General features: G+C 37.5%; 2 protein-coding genes across 3 annotated transcripts in view; one reads left to right on the forward strand and one right to left on the reverse strand.

Annotated features, from left to right (window-relative positions):
- LOC126976329 (ubiquitin-like modifier-activating enzyme 5) lies at positions 1 to 8,603 on the forward strand. Its single transcript, XM_050824621.1, has 9 exons — positions 1 to 257; positions 509 to 644; positions 1,307 to 1,503; positions 1,736 to 1,922; positions 2,145 to 2,256; positions 2,674 to 2,771; positions 3,343 to 3,469; positions 5,205 to 5,275; positions 6,888 to 8,603. The coding sequence occupies exons 1-9, from the start codon at positions 121 to 123 to the stop codon at positions 6,996 to 6,998; spliced, it is 1,176 nt and encodes a 391-aa protein (XP_050680578.1). The 5' UTR covers positions 1 to 120; the 3' UTR covers positions 6,999 to 8,603.
- Positions 8,528 to 18,205, reverse strand: part of LOC126976323 (mutS protein homolog 5-like) — a 20,225-nt gene continuing 10,547 nt past the window's right edge. The window contains exons 11-17 of one of the 2 annotated variants that reach the window (XM_050824605.1): positions 18,003 to 18,193; positions 17,752 to 17,797; positions 17,278 to 17,416; positions 15,195 to 15,415; positions 11,531 to 11,676; positions 9,196 to 9,351; positions 8,528 to 8,675 (exon numbers count right to left, since the gene is read on the reverse strand). In XM_050824605.1, the coding sequence (XP_050680562.1) occupies positions 8,580 to 8,675; positions 9,196 to 9,351; positions 11,531 to 11,676; positions 15,195 to 15,415; positions 17,278 to 17,416; positions 17,752 to 17,797; positions 18,003 to 18,193 (995 nt within the window). In that variant the 3' untranslated portion in view covers positions 8,528 to 8,579. Of the gene's footprint in view, positions 8,676 to 9,195; positions 9,352 to 11,530; positions 11,677 to 15,194; positions 15,416 to 17,277; positions 17,417 to 17,599; positions 17,798 to 18,002; positions 18,194 to 18,205 lie in introns of those variants that run through there. The other variant, XM_050824606.1, reaches the window with a different exon arrangement.

Consider the following 18,205-nt stretch of genomic DNA (forward strand, 5'->3'; position numbering starts at 1 on the left):
ACTTGAGGTTTTCTATTGGTCACCTACTGAATATTGACTCTTATTGATATTGGCTACTCAAATACTCAATTTTCAAAGTTCTTACTTCTTACTACTACTAAAAGTTAAAACTTATTTAAAATGGCAAGTGTAGAGGAACTGCAGAAAAAAGTGAGTGAGTTGGAGGCAAAGTTAGCTGCTGCACAGAAAAATGCAGTGCCTGCTCGTGAAAAGATTCAAGTTATGTCCTCTGAAGTCGTGGACTCGAACCCTTACAGGTATTTTTTGTTTTGCAATGATATTTTTAATAAGAACGCTTAAAATGGTAACTAAAGAATCTTACCTATAAAGTAACAATGGCTTGGTGTTTGTATTTTGCTTATTACTAATTTAAATCTCTACAATATGGTAGGACTAGTTAGTAGGAAAACATTTTTAATTAAAAGAGGATTTCATGAGTTGAATCATCTGAAATAATACTGTATACTACAATAAAGTTTTAATTATGTCTAATGTTTGAACATTGCAGCCGGTTAATGGCTCTGAAGCGAATGGGTATAGTGGACAACTATGAGAAGATCAGAGAATTGTCAGTAGCAGTGGTGGGTGTGGGGGGAGTTGGTAGTGTAACAGCTGAGATGCTCACCAGGTGTGGCATTGGCAAGGTAACTGAGAAATCTTTGTGCAGAATATGTGTTTAATTTATTATTACGATACAAATAACAGAGCTTTAACAAATTGCATTTTTAATAGACTTTCTGACTTGACTGTCTATAAGCAAGTTATATTTTATGCAGGTAACAAATAATATGGAATAAACTATTTTTATTTATATCAATGAAAATTCCGGAAATATATGAAGCATCATTTGTTTTTTTCCAATTTTTCTTACATCCATATTCAGCAGAACTGAGTTGTCTTGAGTTCTAAGATGATCATATGTGTGAATGTTACATAGTGTAACCATAAATAATTTGACAGTTTTTTTTTTTATTTTTTTTTATGACAGTAGGGGATGAGACAAGCAGGATGTTCAGCTGATATAATTGTTATGCCCTGCCCATAACAATGCAATACCACTCAGGGTTCTTGCAAATAGCAAAAATTCTGTGTGGCACTACAATTGTGCTCATCACCTTGAGACATAAGATGTTAAGTCTCATTTGCCCAGTAATTTCACTAGCTGCCATGCACTTCCCACTGGTAAATTTCTGGAAACTGGTTTCTGTTTAAATGAAATAATTGTCAAAGAGATCATTGTTCAGCTAATCATCAATATGTATCTGTAGTATATACATTAATTCATTATTTAATTTTTATTTTTCAGTTGATTTTATTTGATTATGACAAAGTGGAGCTAGCCAATATGAACCGGCTGTTCTTCCAGCCACATCAGGCTGGTCTGAGCAAGGTAGATGCTGCTGCCGCCACCCTCCAGGCTATTAACCCGGATGTTGCAATAGAGGCACACAACTATAACATAACAACTGTTGACAACTTTCAAAAGTTCTGTGATTCTGTCAGGTAAAAAGGCATAAAAGGCATTTATATTCTCAAACTTGATTCCTTTAGAATTATTTTTAAAGTAATTTCTAATACTGCCACCACTTTGAAAATAACGGATACACTCTGAGAGAGAAGAAGGGCCTCAAGAAATTTCCCCGCATTATTTTTGGATAAATAAGAATTCTTGCCATTGAAAATTATTAGTAGCAAGGTAGGCAAATAGTATGATTAAAAACTGTTAAATTTTTAGCAAGGGTAGCCTTATTGGTGGGCCTGTTGACTTAGTGCTGAGTTGTGTTGACAACTTTGAGGCTCGCATGGCCATCAACACAGCATGCAATGAATTAAATCAGCGTTGGTTTGAGTCTGGAGTGAGTGAAAATGCTGTCTCTGGACACATACAGTTTATTGTGCCTGGAGAAACTGCTTGTTTTGCGGTGAGTTTGATCATGATCCTTATTGTTGCTAATGCATACAAAGATATAAAGGTAACTTTTTAAGTAACCTAAAAAAGTTCTATATGTTAATTTTATGATTATGATTTTGCACTTAATAAAAAGTCAAATTCACTTCAAGTCACATAACTAAATATAATAAATGTTTTATTCTTACAGCATATTTTTTTTTTGAGTAAACAGACTTAAATATTTATGTTTTAGTGTGCCCCACCTCTGGTAGTTGCATCTAAGATAGATGAGAAGACATTGAAAAAAGATGGAGTGTGTGCAGCCAGTCTCCCCACGACTATGGGAATTGTTGCCGGTTTCTTAGGTAATGAATATGTATAATTAATTCCAGAAGTAAGGAATATCGCTTCCTATCTCTCAGAGCACCATTTGTTTCCGAAGCGGTAGTAGTATCTATTATATTAGAAATGACATCAAAAAGAATTCTAAAGAAATCGATTTTGAGAAAATACATGCCTTTTAGTCTTTAAATTTAATAATTGGTTTAGCCTCGTATTCTACTGCCTCACCAATGATTGATAGACTTAGTGTGGACACCCTCCCTATTTTAAAAGTATGTTTCATTTATGATAAACCAATACCTTAGTATCTCTGAAGTTAAAGTAAAGTCAAAATACCTTAGTATCAGTAAAGGTATCCTTCTTGATTTTGATGGTTATCAATTGGTAAAATACCACATGAATACATGGCATAATGAATGAAGATGATGTGATGTTTGCAGTACAAAACACACTAAAGCACCTGCTGGGGTTCGGAAACGTGAGTTACTACCTGGGCTACAGTGCTCTCACCGACTTCTTCCCCACAATGACTCTCAAGGTACTAGACTTATTATTTAGTGCTATAATTCACACAAATCATCAATGACATCCGAATGCTTGTATAATTAATGTATCAATTTTATTAGATGGGCAAGTGACCATGATGGACACAAGGACAGGATGGAAAGTGCATGGCACGATTTTAGATACCAATGTTGGCATGGCTCGTGCTGTTGTCTATAATATAGCAACGAATGCCGCCAATTTGTAGCATATTATAATTGATATGCAGAAGAAAAAGAGTAAATCATATATATTTTTAAGTCGGAGCATGCACCATCTATAAAAAACTTGAAGCTCACGTAGGAATAGCTATTATTCTTTCGTTGGTAAATAAAGTACTATGTTATAATATACAAAGTGATGTAAGAAAAACAAGCGATAATCTGGAGAATATTAGCAATTACATAACAGAGGGTGAGATGACGAAACAGAACAGAATCAACGAAACATTTCATTCACAAACATAATATATATAAGAAATAGTATCGTCAGCTCCACGATGACGATGAAAAATACAAGTATACATTAATATAGTGGGTAAGTTTTGTGTGTGTGTGTGTGTGCAGCCCAACCCACAGTGTGAGGAAGCGTACTGCCGGCTGCGGCAGACGGAGGCCCAGGGCAGGCCCCGCGTGGAGCTGGCTACCGAGGTCACGGAGGACGCGGGGCCCGTGCACCACGAAAACCAGTGGGGTGAGCTTGTTGTAGTACTTGTTGTAAATGAATTTATTTTGGAAGAAAAACTGACACATGCACACAAAAAAAGTTAATGAGAACAAAATATATATGCTTAATCTAAATACTTAACTTACTTAATACAAAAGAAAAAAAGCAAAACTTAATGTGGCTGTGGTCTTCCAAAACTGGAGTCCACTCAGTTATAGTTGTATCCTACATACCTACTGAGTACAATTTGCTATATTTTGTTGTTATATTTTAACTGTCACTACAATGTTCTCGGAGTAATGTTCATTCAATATACTTTCTAATTAATTGCACTCCTTCATCAAACACACCTAGGAGTGTGATAGAAAGAGACGACATGCGGCTGTCAACTTCAATTCAAATCCGTATGCAGCCGTTTTTTTATTCCAGTAAGGTTGTGCTTGCCACTATAATATCGATAAAATATCGATAAATAAAAATGTGTGAACATCAAAAATGAAGAAACCCACTGTTGGGTTCAATTAATGTCGCTCTTGATCTTGATACAATAAATAAATTTCTATTTTAATATGAAATTTAAATTATATGAACTTTTTTTACACTTATATGCTACAGTATTAGGTATAATGTTATGTATTAATAAACTCTTTACATAATATTACATATCTTATATCTTTATACGAGCAATTCTTGTATATATATAAATATAATCTGAATCTCGGAAACGGCTCCAACGATTTTCATAAAATTAAGTATGCAGGGGATTTCGGGGGTGATAAATCGATCTAGCTAGGTTTCAATTTAAAAAAAATGGTTTTATCCATGTTTGAATGAGAAACAGCTACAATAACATTAGAATACAAAGGTAAATTTCGCCACTATATACAAGACTATTATAGCTCAGATGGGACATTGGGTGATCCGGAAAGCAGAAGACCCCGGTTCGAATCCAGATGTCCTATTAGTTTTTTTTTGTTCAAGTTTTGTACATTCTTAAAAATCCGAGCAAGGCTCGGTCGTCCGGATATTTTTACATTTAAACTATAAAGTGCTTAACAACGACTTCAAACTAAACATAAGATCTTAAACCTCTAAATAGATAGAAAAAAATTGAAATTGAAGACGGTTTATTGCTAAAGAAAAGATTCCGACTGCTCGCCGCCATAAAAAAAAAATTAAAAAAGTTAAAACTGAAATAGAATGACAAAAAAAAATGTTTTCGAATTTATAAGATCGGCAACTTTTTTTTTCACAAACTTAACTTTTTAAATTTTTGCTATTTAAATCTTGCGTTTTAATCTTCTGCACTTATGCAGCATGGCTTCTAATTTTAGAGACGTTGTGAAGAGGTTTTTGATTGTTTCACAATAATCTTATGAAGTATTTTTTTGGAGGAGTGTTTACAATACACGCCCCAGTAAATGATTCAAGAGTCGCGGAGCACATGAATCTCTTGACATGATTGATATACAACAGTTAGAAGGTTTTTAGATATAGGTCGAAGCTTTCTTTGTGAGTCTATTATTTTATTACTGGCAAACTTTGAATTTTAGATAAAAGGCCGTTAAATTGTAGGAAATGAAGTCGATTGACAATGTACCGTTTAATTATAATATCACTAGTGGAATTATAATATCACGGCTTTGACAATATACCTGCGACATATATACGCGGAGCTTCAAATTAAGAATGACGCGGGCCGATGAGCATGTCGCTTACACTATTGTTATATATTCTTAAATGGTATTTTGAAAACATGCAGGTATCAGCTTGGTAGACGAGAACTCTCCCGATGAAGAGACCAGCACATTGAGCTTGGTGGACGGTGTCCAGGTGAGCTGTTCAACTTTATTTGCTAATTGTGCCAACCTTTTAGTGTAAAATAATATGTAATATCGCTAACTACTGATTACTTTTAATGCTAATAGATTAATAATTATCACAAATGGTAACATGCTTTCCAGGGATAATTTTTGGCATTTGATCAATTAATTTTTGTTTTTATTTTTACTTATTATTTCTTTCTAGTTTTTGGTTTAAACTATTTATAAATTTGAATAGTCGTTGATATGTTTCACACACAGTTTGATATTATTCTTTTAAGCACTATGATTAAACCGCTGCGGTAAAACGAATACAAGCGGCCGCACTTGTGGTTTTTTCACTCGACTGATTATAAAACCGTGAAATGTTACCAAATTGTCGTGACAAAAAAACCGCCATAAATTTGTAATTCATAGAATTTAATGGGTAAACAATGTGGGAGGCTTATTTGCACAGAATGCCGGCTAGATTATGGGTACCACAACAGTGCCTATTTCAGCCGAGAAGCAGTAATGTGTAAGCATTCTTGTGTTTCGGTCTGAAGGGCGCCGTAACTAGTGAAATTACTGGGCAAATGAGACTTGAAATCTTATATCTGAAGGTGACGAGCGCAGTTGTAGTGTCGCTCAGAATTTTTGGGCATTTCAAGAATCCTGAGCGGCACTATCAATTCATCAATTACCATCAGCTGAACGTCCTGATCGTCTCGACCCTTATTTTAATAAAAAAAAATGTGTAACCGAGGGCTGCTTTTCGACTAGTATTTGGCGGACCGTCGCGAAGAATTGTCGTGTTGTCGCGCCATTCAAATGTGGTCAATCTACGAAAGTTTATTCTAGAATCCTAATTTTGTATCTCTCAAGGTGATATGGTTGCACATTGTGCAAAATTTTATAGAAGCTGGCTACTGACATCCAATAGTAATTGAAAAATTTGTCTGGATGTTCTCATCTCTCTTACGAAAAAAAATTCCAAGTTGCGGCTAGTTAGTGGATGGACCCAATATTTGTAAAATTTTAGTTGACGTCTTTTATTTTGTGATTCTTAGCGTCAATTGTAATAATAGTAAAATTAAATTGAAAATAAGAATCTGTAATACCATTCTGTTTTGAAAAAAGCAACCTTAGAGTTTCTTGCTCGTTTTTCTCAAAGGATATCTGCCTTCCTGTATGAAAAAATTACTATTTATTTGAAGTGTAATGCAATTTACCTACAAAATAGAAATATTTTTGTTTGTTTGTTTCAATGCAACAATACATTGTTCATGTGAAATGCATATTCAAAATGTGAAAATCGTGGGTGATTTCGCGGTTTATAATCGTGGTTTCTGAGTCCCAAGCAGTTTCGCGGTTAACCGCACTTAACAGCACTTAAGTGCTGGGAGAGTTTCTTGCGCCGCTTCTTCCCTCTCAGAGCGCCATTTAGAGCGGTAGTAGTGTCTAGTATATTAGAAATGACATCAAAAAGAATTCTAAAGGAATAAATTTTGAGAAAATAAATGCCTTTTAACCACTCTTGGGAAAAAACGTGGGTGCAGTCGGGGGTAAAGGTAAGCGCGTTTAACAAATAATTTCGTGCAAGTGATTATTTTCTATGTGTAATGTAAACCCGTGATTGGCAGGTGGCGTACAGCGTGCCTGTAGAAAGCACACCGGAGTCCAGTACGGGCGGTGCTGTGGCTGCCTCGGAGCTGTCCCTCGAGGACCTCATGCAGCAGATGAAGACCATGTGAGACGACCTCTGGTGAGCTGGCCAGAAGTCCACTCTCACTAATGTGTATGATTACCATATCGGCCACAACTTTCAATTTAATAAAACCACGAAAATGATCATCGTTGCTATGTAACAATATACCAGCCTTTTAACGATATACAGGATGGTGCTATAATGGCGACATTATAAATGAACGTACGGGTAGAGATCTTAAATATTACGGTTATATAAAAAAATAATTCGAAAATTTAAGGTAAATAATTGAAATTTTTAAATTTTGAAACAAACAATTTATATGTTTAGGAAACAAAATTTTAATCATCCTTAAGTGGTCACATAAGACGGCATGAAGTAGATGTGAGTGCCTATGCTAGGTCGCGGCTACTAGATTTCTTATAGGTTTTTCCGAAATGATTTTATGGAAAATAGGTTTATTTTGGTGAATTAATATGAATGTTTTTATGATAACGGTTAAGTAGTTCTACCCGTGTGTTTTTTTAATATAGCCATTGTAGCACCACGCTGTTTATACAAATATATCTAATAACATAATTGTTAGTCAATCAACACGGCAATATAGTCAAAAGTGATTTGATAAAACATGGAAAATCATGGATCCATTATTTATATTCCTTAAAAATGGACTCGGCTCCAGGCATTTATCTCGTATAAGTTACGTTTACTCTGACGATGCTAGAATGCGTCTATTGGTCTTTAGAATTGCTTCATAAAATCCCCTTATACTCACAAGGGATTCTGTTTTTGCTATAAAGAGTTGAATAAAAATATATATTGGCCTAAAAATTGTAAAGTTGGCTTATTTTGACATATCCTATATTCAGTGTTGTCTTGTCACAATTTGTAATTCATGTATGTGTGTTTAATATTTGTAATATCTAAAGTATAAGTAATTTTATTGAAGTAGGCGTTACTTTGCTGAAATCCATAATTATCCAAATGATTTGAGTTTTCCTTAGTGTTTTAATTCCGCCAATATTTGTCTTTAAACAATTCGACACGTGTTTCGCCTCTACACGAGGCATCCCCAGGACATGTTGAGTCGCCAAAATCTGGCACGAGACTGCCTATAGACTCCAGTCTACTCAATGTCCTGAGGATGCCTCGTGTAGAGGCGAAACACGTGTCGAATTGTTGAAAGGCAAATATTGGCGGAATTAACAATAAAGAAAACTCAAATAATTTGGATAAAGTATAAGTGTAGGTGAAGATATTACTTTATTTGTTAGAGTACAAGTGATTAGCATTTCGATGTATTTTTTATATTCTCTCTATTTAAATATAGTATGTAATTATTATGTAAATATAATTTATTAATATTTAATACTATATTATGTTAATAGCGAATCATTCCATATTTATTAAATGAAGGAGACACCGGTACGAACCTTGAGCGGTCAGCGACATCAGTGAGCAGGTAAACCGACAGACGCACACAATTTGCGTGCGATCAGCTGATACCCCTCCCTATGTTTGTTGACACCGCTCAAGATCCGTGCTGGAGACTATATATTATGGCTATTTAAATTGTTTTTTTTATATAAAATTTTATTAATAATTCGTTGCTAAGTATCTCAGATATTTAATTATACTTCGTTTGTAATAATTCGTGTTTCATTCGCTGGATCATGTTGTACAGCCTCGCCTTTCTAGGGTTTGCTTCGGGGAGTTTGTTGTTCTGGAAGTAGAAATAGATAGCATTCAAAACATACTTTTACAAAATTCTTAAAGTACGTCGGAACGCCGTTAAAATTGTTATATAATATCACAGTGCTTAGAAAAAACAATTGATGGTTGATGCATACGAGCACACAATTATTTTAATCATTAATTAATTATTTAATTATTTTTATGACAATAAGGGACGAGATGAACAAGACAATCAGCTGATGGTAATTGATAGAATTTTTGGGTTTTTCAAGAATTCTGAGCGACACTACATTGTAATGGGCAGGGTTTATCAATAACCATCAACTGAACCTCATGCTCGTCTCGTCCCTTAGTTTAATAAAAAAAAACTTTAGTGTGCGTGACAAGCTACGTCTTACACTCGCGATATGGATGTCACTTTGTTGTAGTGTGTGTGAGTTGCTGCAACAGAGGTAAACAGTTCGCCGTTATTATTTTCGACGAGTTCACAGCTGTCACAGTGTATGTAGACGTATAAATGATCTATGATTGCCGCTTAGATGACATACCGCGATGGCTTGTCTGACCCTCGCGGCTCTGTCCACCACCGTGCGGTGAACCCCGCTGGCGGCCGCTAGTTGCCCCGCGAAGCTGCTCTCCACCGAGCCGGGTACCGCGCGATACAGGTACACCGGTGCACCATTCACTACCATGTGCTCCAAACTCTGCCGTAGATATATATATAGATACACATTACTAAAGTCAAAGTTCTGTATTTGCCAGAAACTTTCGCAAGTAAAGTTGTTACAATTTAACAGTAGGCACATGTTTCGTCTTGAGAGACATGCAATTATGATGTAACACAATCGATGATAACTGCTACATTATTAAATAAAAGACCCTACAATATACAATTACAATAATTAACAAAATGTTAAGTGATAATGTAGTGAAATAAAGCTTCATTCTTTCGGGCTATTTTCACCGGGACACCTGGTTGCGCCACCGTGGTGTCCATAAGCTACCAAACTAGGCACCAGAGTCGCCACACCACACTGAGACTGTAATGGACCTCGAAGAGAGAGCAATACTACTGTTGTACGTAAGAAAAGAGCTCCTTCTTTACTCAACGGTATGCTCCTGTTCTCTAAACATATCTACAACTTCCTCCCACCATTTATTTTAAATTCTATATCGGAATATTCTGATGTGGAACTATCCCAAATTTTTTACTTTGAATTTCAATAATAAACCTTTCCTTGTCGAAGTTATCCATCGTATGCAATTTACAAACGATAAAAATATTAAAATAAACTACTCAATGTGTTGCATCCAATGAGGTGGGAAAGAGACACCATTCAGCGCTATAGTAATTAATGGTGGCGCTCAACTAAACGGACGGTCCCCGTGAAATGTCGGTTGAGAAAAGAAAATACTGTAGCAGCGACTGTACCGACCCGTGAAGTAGATTGCCCTCAAATTCCACACAAAAATACTTCTATTTCGGTGAAGTTTTTCTGAATTCTCATGAGAAATCATGTCTCTTGCCACAGTCAAAAGCTGCTGCGCTCAGTATTGAACAAAGTGTTTTATACAGAAAGCAGCAGGCTCAGAGAGCCCCTATATGTTGATGCCTCTGGTCTTTTTACGGAGTACGATTTCATATTTGGGGATATGTTGACTAAAGGTAGATATTAATCATTTGCCACATAGACCAGGAAAATTAAGTATATTATTATATTTTTATAACATACAAATATAACTCACCATAAATCGAACAATGGATGTATCTACAATATACTGTTTGATGTTCAAAAAGTGAGTGGAGAGCAGTATGTGCGGGCATTCTTCTGCGCGGAACAGCAACGTGTTGAGACACGCGGCCAGCAGGGCTAGACCATCCGTCTCCGAGGTGCCCTTGCCGAACTCGTCCACCAGCAACAGTGAGTTGCTAGTGGACTCTTGCAGTGCGAGTGACATCTGAGTTTGAGTTTAGTTTTAACAGTGGATAATGTAGGTACATATGTACCTACCTACGTATATGTGCGGGCAGCCTTATACGCGGAGCAGCAACTGTTGAGGCACTATGTGGTAGTCATTGTCAGTGGTTTACATCAATTGCTTGTTTTTTTATTGAAGTGGACAGTATGTATTGCCAACTATTCTATGGTGTAGTGAAATTAGGAAATTAACAAAATCTACCAAACTAGTCAAGATGTAGGTACTAAACAAATCAAGGATACACATTAATTATTTATTTACAATATATTTTTTTACGTTTTTGTGAAACCTTGTCAACGAATCTCTGAATGGGTCTAAGCATTTATAATCGTTTATAATTTTGCATAATCGCGACACACGTGAATTGGTCCCTAAAATAATTCTGCGAGATGGTGTTTCAAATAAGTTCACAGGTGTACGTGGGCATCTAGGCACTCTAAATTAAACCTAGACACAAGAAAAGAGTTGTGATAAACGTTATTAATACTTTTGTATAAGTAAATCGAATATGTCCCTACGTTGTTCCAGAGTTAGTATATTAAAATATGTAAGTAAGTCTTTCAGTGTAGGTATGTTGCGAGTGATCTAGATTTCCCAATTGAGAAAGCCAAGTGATAAAGAAAACGCTTCTGGATTCTTACGATTGGTTTTAAACGATTTATGAACAGCAACACAAAGAGACATTACCTATCTGGTCGTCATTGCTAGTGGTTTAAATTGCTTGCTTTTTCTAAATGAACATTAGTACGTGTGGACACGACACACAGCACAGCAACACGAGACAATATGCGGTAATTTTTTTTTCAAAGATTTTTTCTTTCTCAACTGAATACCTGTTATGAATGTTGAATGAAGCTAGTGTTTTATGAAGAAATAAAAGTTTTGTGAAATTACTATAATTACCTGCTTTAAATCTATGAGGAAGGCAGACATATGAGCCGCTATACATTCTGTTGATTCAATTCTGGAGTAAATATGGGAGACTATGCCGATGGTAGCCGAGTCAGCCGGCACGAAACTACCAATATGTGAAAGATATACGATTAGACCTACAACAAAATAAGTACATTATATACAGGAAGTTAAAAATATATAGTACATGAGTTCAATATATCTCAAAGAAAAATTTCTCTTAACCAAAATTTATGAAAGGTGTAGTAATCGAACGGACGAACGGTTGGCCCAGTGTTAAGAGCGCTCAGACGGAACCCAAGAGATCACGGATTTGAGTTCCGTATAGTTCATAAATTCAAATATTATTATAGAAAATATCAAATATTATTCGATTATTAGAACTAACAGAAGCTCGAGTATAGTAAATTATGGCAATTTAACGACTGAGGGAAATAAAAAGAAAAGGTTAAAATAGTAGCGATGTAGATGGTCTTAACCACTTCTTGCTTCAGATTCCAGGTTGTCTTATCCGTAATTGACAGTAGGCTTTAAATTGCTGGTGCCGTTCAGGAAAGTCAGCGACATATTGTTTAAAGGGCAACCTGTGGTCAATAATCAGACCCAGCATTCTGGTTTCAGTGACCAACTTTATGCCTACGCCGTCTATAGTGTACTGTTGTTTAAAAAAAATTAGTAAAAATAAAATTCTTTATTAGTTTTAACAAATTCTCCATAATAAATAGTGGCAAGAACCTCATTTTAAGCATATAAAGAATGCTTGTGCCAGGAGGCTCCGCTCTTTCTTAGCCTTAAAATAACATACTTAGAGAACAATAATATTTTAAATGTGCGTGTGCGTGCGTGCGTGTGTGTGTGTGTAAGTATGTGTTTGTGTGTGTATGTGTGTTTTAGCGTATGTCTCGTAAGAGCAACTCAGTATCATCATAATTTAGTGGTAGTATCCAGGCGGTCAATGCAATTTTACATTCATGGGCGTTTCTTTTATATATATGTAACTGTTTGTTTATTTTATTATAAAGAAATGCCGCACGACATTTATACTGCATGCTATAGAACTCCGTCCTAAATGGTGTAACAAAGGCAACTTTGTCTTTTCTTCGTTTGTGTTCAATATTAGGATCGTATGTTATTGTTTTATGCAATTTTAGAACACATTGTACAATATATAACTTTCTGACAGTTAATAGGTTACAAAGCTGATACAAGCGTTCTGTAGAAAAACGTTGTCGCTTAAAGTGCATAACCTTTAAAAGTGCTCTTTGGGCTCTTTCCACTTCCAGTAATCTTGATTTAACAGCACCACCCCATACTGCGATACAATATACAGTAACAGATTGAACTAGAGCTATATATATGTCATGCAGTAAGTATTTCTGAGGGGCCTTATTTTTATGTGAATACTTGGGAGCTATGTACCTAAGAGACTTAAATATCCAGATAAATTTTCTAATCCTGGCGCTAACATATTCAATTTGAAGAAACCAGGAAAGCCGTTGGGTAACCATAACACCCAGGCATTTCGTGACATGCACTTTGCTAATCTTGGGACAGTTACAGTTAGTACTAGCAGTGTCTTCACAATTGTGTATTTTAATTTCAAAATCATTTGTGGGTTGATTGTTTTTGTAGATGGTATGGCAAATGTAGTTTGTTTTAGCTGTATTAATTGTGAGTAAATAGTATTTCAACTAGTGCCATCCCTTGTTCAGCGGCGCATTTTGTTTCTTGCCAGGTGTCTTCTGCGAAGACAATCGCCGTATCATCGGCATACGAGAAGATTTTGGCGTTATTAATTTGTAAATTACAGAGATCATTGATATAAATTAAAAATAAAGTAGGGCCTAACACGCTTCCTTGTGGAACAACACATGATACGTTAACATCCTGACTTGACCACTGGCCCAGTTAAACCTTTTGCTTCCTATTACATAAATAATTTTTAAAAATAGCAAGTTGTGTGCCTCTTATCCCAATTGATTCCAGTTTTTGCACAAAGATGGGTAAAGATACAGTGTCAAATGCCTTTTTCAGGTCAATAAATACTGATAGGCACTTTTTTCTTTTGTCAAGGTGATCTGTAATTAGCGAAGTTAAGAATATTACTGCATCTTCCGTTGATAAGTTCTTCCTAAAGCCAAATTGAGATGAGGATATTATGTTAAATTTTTCTAGGTAAATTAAAAGTCTTTTGTTTAGCATTTTTTCTAAGTTTTTTGATAAAACAGGTAATACCGATATGGGTCTATAATTTGTTATATTGTCTCTGTCCCCACCCTTGTACACAGGAGTAATCATAGCTTTCTTTAATAAATCAGGTAAAATACCGGTCTTAAAACACAGATTAGCTAAGTGCACTTTAATTGGGGTAATAACGAGTTTCACATATTTTATATACTTGGTTGAAATATTGTCCCACCCTGCGGCACTGTTTGATTTTAAGTTGGTTATGGTATTGTTCACTTCATCACTATCAGTATCAAGTAAAACAAATGATTGAAGTTGTCTAGGAATATTATTTATAAATTGATTTAGTTCAATATTTGATGGGCCTAATATTATTTCCTTTGCAAGTTTCTGCCCTATGCTAGCGAAATAGTAATTTATGTAGTTTGATGATTCAATAGGATTAGGTTTAATATTTGTCAGTTTGGGATTTAATTGATTAGCTTTACTGGTGAAAGTAATGTTTTTTATATTCTTCCAAAGTAACTTTTTATTTGTAATTGAGTTTTTAAGTAGTTTTCTATCATATTCCCTTTTAAGTTTCTTGATTATTTTATTACAATAATTTCTATAACGGGTATATGTAATTCTTTTTATTTCGTTGTGAGGGTCTAGTTGAACTTGTTTTTGAAGGTTGTTCCGATTTTTTATACACCTTAATGTACCTGTAGTAATCCAAGGTTTAATGATACGTTTGCTTTTTGGAATATTTTTGGTAGTGCTATTTTCTTTTATTGACTCTATCAGTTTGGAAATCAAACAGTCGGTTACTAGGTTTGGGTCGTCAAAAAAAAAGAAGCTCAGATTATGTTTTTATCAAGTAGGTATTTAAGTGCATTTTCAAAATTAATAGTTGTAGTCGTATTTTGCCGGGGGAAGATATTTTTTACTGTTTCAAGTTTTAAAAATGTGGTGTTTTAGTTTAATAGTTGTTGTTTCAGCTTCTCTGTGATCAATATGCCCTTGGTTTTATATATAGTCAACGGACAGCAGCCTGAGAAGACGAGCACTACGTTGTCGACTGACGATAAAGCCCAGCAATGGATCAAGCAGGAGGTTCTAGCAAATGGGGCCCCTGATCGATTCCTAAACGCACCCCTTGGTGTGAGCCTCGCGGCGCACTCAGCGTCCGCACATCAACTCTATGTCTAGAGACAACATTAGGATGTGTAAGGAATGCTTGATCATCGTAAATAGGGCATCTTAAGTCATTCGCTATGGCACAAAACCAAATTTAAATAATTTGTTAGTTTGTGTCTTGCCTTGTATTGAACTAGACATTCCAAGATCCATGCGTCACTCGAACGGTTGTCTGTTAGTAAGATAGCTCGGACGGAACCCGAGAGATGCGGATTCGAGTCCCGCATCGTTCATAAATCTCTCGTCCGTTATTAAAAAAAAAAGAAATCTCGCACTGTTGATTACTTACCTATCTGCTTCATATAGACAGACTTGCCGCTCGCGTTGGGCCCTGTCAGGATCTTCACGAAGCCCGCCTCGCGACTGCTCTCGGCGTCGTTGGCCACGAAGTTGTCGCAGGTGAGCAAGTACAGCGGGTGTCGACCCTGCTTTATCTGTATGACCTTCTCTGTACTTAAGGTCGGCCGGACGAAGTTGTACTCTTTGCAGACTTTCGATATTGCTATTAAGCTATTAGGGAAGAGGAGACGGTACTCGCTTATTTGTTACTTGGAAATTCAATAATAATATATAACTAGTTATTTTATCATTTTTAGCATTTACATGACACGCTTAAGGAAAATAGGTAATAATAGCTTCGAATACCAGGGTTTATTTATTTTTAGAACATTTAAATAGAAATAATAATATAATAGGTCCAGGTTGTCCATGATGATGATGGCGAGTCGCATCATGATCCTGGCCTCGTGGGCCACGATCTCCGGGTACGTGTCTCCTATTATCATACCAGATGTATTATGGTAGTACTCACCAGTCCAGCTCAGCACACATATCGATGAGCGTGGCCAGGTTGTCCAGTATGATGGTGGGGAGACGCATCATGATCCTGGCCTCGTGGGCCACGATCTCCGGGTACGTGTCTCCTATTTTCATGTCCAGATGTATAATGATAGTACTCACCAGTCCAGCTCAGCACACATATCGATGAGCGTCGCCAGCGTGGCCAGGTTGTCCAGTATGATGGTGGTGAGACGCATCATGATCCTGGCCTCGTGGGCCACGATCTCCGGGAACGTATCGCCTATTATCATGTCCAGATGTATTATGATAGTACTCACCAGTCCAGCTCAGCACACATATCGATGAGCGTCGCCAGCGTGGCCAGGTTGTCCAGTATGATGGTGGTGAGACGCATCATGATCCTGGCCTCGTGGGCCTCGATCTCCGGGTACGTGTCTCCTATTTTCATGTCCAGATGTATAATGATAGTACTCACCAGTCCAGCTCAGCACACATATCGATGAGCGTCGCCAGCGTGGCCAGGTTGTCCAGTATGATGGTGGTGAGACGCATCATGATCCTGGCCTCGTGGGCCACGATCTCCGGGTACGTGTCTCCTATTATCATGTCCAGATGTATAATGATAGTACTCACCAGTCCAGCTCAGCACACATATCGATGAGCGTCGCCAGCGTGGCCAGGTTGTCCAGTATGATGGTGGTGAGACGCATCATGATCCTGGCCTCGTGGGCCACGATCTCCGGGTACGTGTCTCCTATTATCATGCCAGATGTATTATGGTAGTACTCACCAGTCCAGCTCAGCACACATATCGATGAGCGTGGCCAGGTTGTCCAGTATGATGGTGGGGAGTCGCATCATGATCCTGGCCTGGTGGGCCACGATCTCCGGGTACGTGTCTCCTATTTTCATGTCCAGATGTATAATGATAGTACTCACCAGTCCAGCTCAGCACACATATCGATGAGCGTCGCCAGCGTGGCCAGGTTGTCCAGTATGATGGTGGTGAGACGCATCATGATCCTGGCCTCGTGGGCCACGATCTCCGGGTACGTGTCTCCTATTATCATGTCCAGATGTATAATGATAGTACTCACCAGTCCAGCTCAGCACACATATCGATGAGCGTCGCCAGCGTGGCCAGGTTGTCCAGTATGATGGTGGTGAGACGCATCATGATCCTGGCCTCGTGGGCCACGATCTCCGGGTACGTGTCTCCTATTATCATGTCCAGATGTATAATGATAGTACTCACCAGTCCAGCTCAGCACACATATCGATGAGCGTCACCAGCGTGGCCAGGTTGTCCAGTATGATGGTGGTGAGACGCATCATGATCCTGGCCTCGTGGGCCACGATCTCCGGGTACGTGTCTCCTATTATCATGTCCAGATGTATAATGATAGTACTCACCAGTCCAGCTCAGCACACATATCGATGAGCGTCACCAGCGTGGCCAGGTTGTCCAGTATGATGGTGGTGAGACGCATCATGATCCTGGCCTCGTGGGCCACGATCTCCGGGTACGTGTCTCCTATTACCATGTCCAGATGGATAATGATAGTACTCACCAGTCCAGCTCAGCACACATATCGATGAGCGTCGCCAGCGTGGCCAGGTTGTCCAGTATGATGGTGGTGAGACGCATCATGATCCTGGCCTCGTGGGCCACGATCTCCGGGTACGTATCGCCTATTATCATGTCCAGCTCTGTTTTAAATATGAGTATCGTTCAAGCTATTTTATAGTTTTTAATAACAAATATATTTATAGATATTGACGGATTGTAGCGATAAGTTGCTCGAGTCGCAAAACATACGGTCTACTTAAAAGAATAATTATTAAAATATTATAAATCAAAGAAATGAAACTAAGATGAAGCCACAACCTGAGAGTTGAACAAAGCATACCAAGACTTACGAACCGTACGTCACTCGAACGGTTTGCTCAGTTGGAATACCTACTCGCACGGAACCCAAAAGGTCGCGGATTCGAGTCCCGCATCGTTCATAAATTTTGGTTACAAATTTAATTTACATAATTACCTTCACAGCCCTTGCTCTTGTAATGGATGTAGTCATTGTTTTGAAACTGTAACAGATGACAAATAACTCAATGGTTGAGCGAGTAATACGCAAAGATTTGTAAAAGAGCAGGTTTACACATGACAGTGATAACAAGGAAATATTTTCATCTAATAATGATAAGTGTGGAGAATGATATTGAAAGGCATGTCCCTGTTACATCTTATTTATTTCGTTCACTACTTTTGAAACTGATAATTCGAGAGCCTCACCATAAACTTCATGTCAGGCAGCTCCTTCTGTTCGAGTGTGAGGTGATCACTCCAGGCGCGCACACCCAGCAGGTACCCCAGGTGCGGCATATACAGCATGGTGCATTCCTCGATGAAGCTGGGCAGTCGCTCCATCTCCACCTTAGCTGTCTCTGACATCAACCCGTGGAGACTTGCCATTGTTTGTTTTTCTGATTATTCAA

The sequence above is a fragment of the Leptidea sinapis genome, chromosome 40 (genome assembly GCF_905404315.1).
Source record: "Leptidea sinapis chromosome 40, ilLepSina1.1, whole genome shotgun sequence".
In the NCBI taxonomy this organism is placed as follows: Eukaryota; Metazoa; Arthropoda; class Insecta; order Lepidoptera; family Pieridae; genus Leptidea; species Leptidea sinapis.

Coding starts and splice junctions, on each gene's coding strand:
- LOC126976329 (XM_050824621.1), top strand. CDS start 121: ATGGCAAGTGTAGAGGAACTGCAGAAAAAAGTGAGTGAGTTGGAGGCA. Junction 258..508: donor GTGGACTCGAACCCTTACAG/GTATTTTTTGTT, acceptor TGAACATTGCAG/CCGGTTAATGGCTCTGAAGC. Junction 5,276..6,887: donor GCTTGGTGGACGGTGTCCAG/GTGAGCTGTTCA, acceptor CGTGATTGGCAG/GTGGCGTACAGCGTGCCTGT.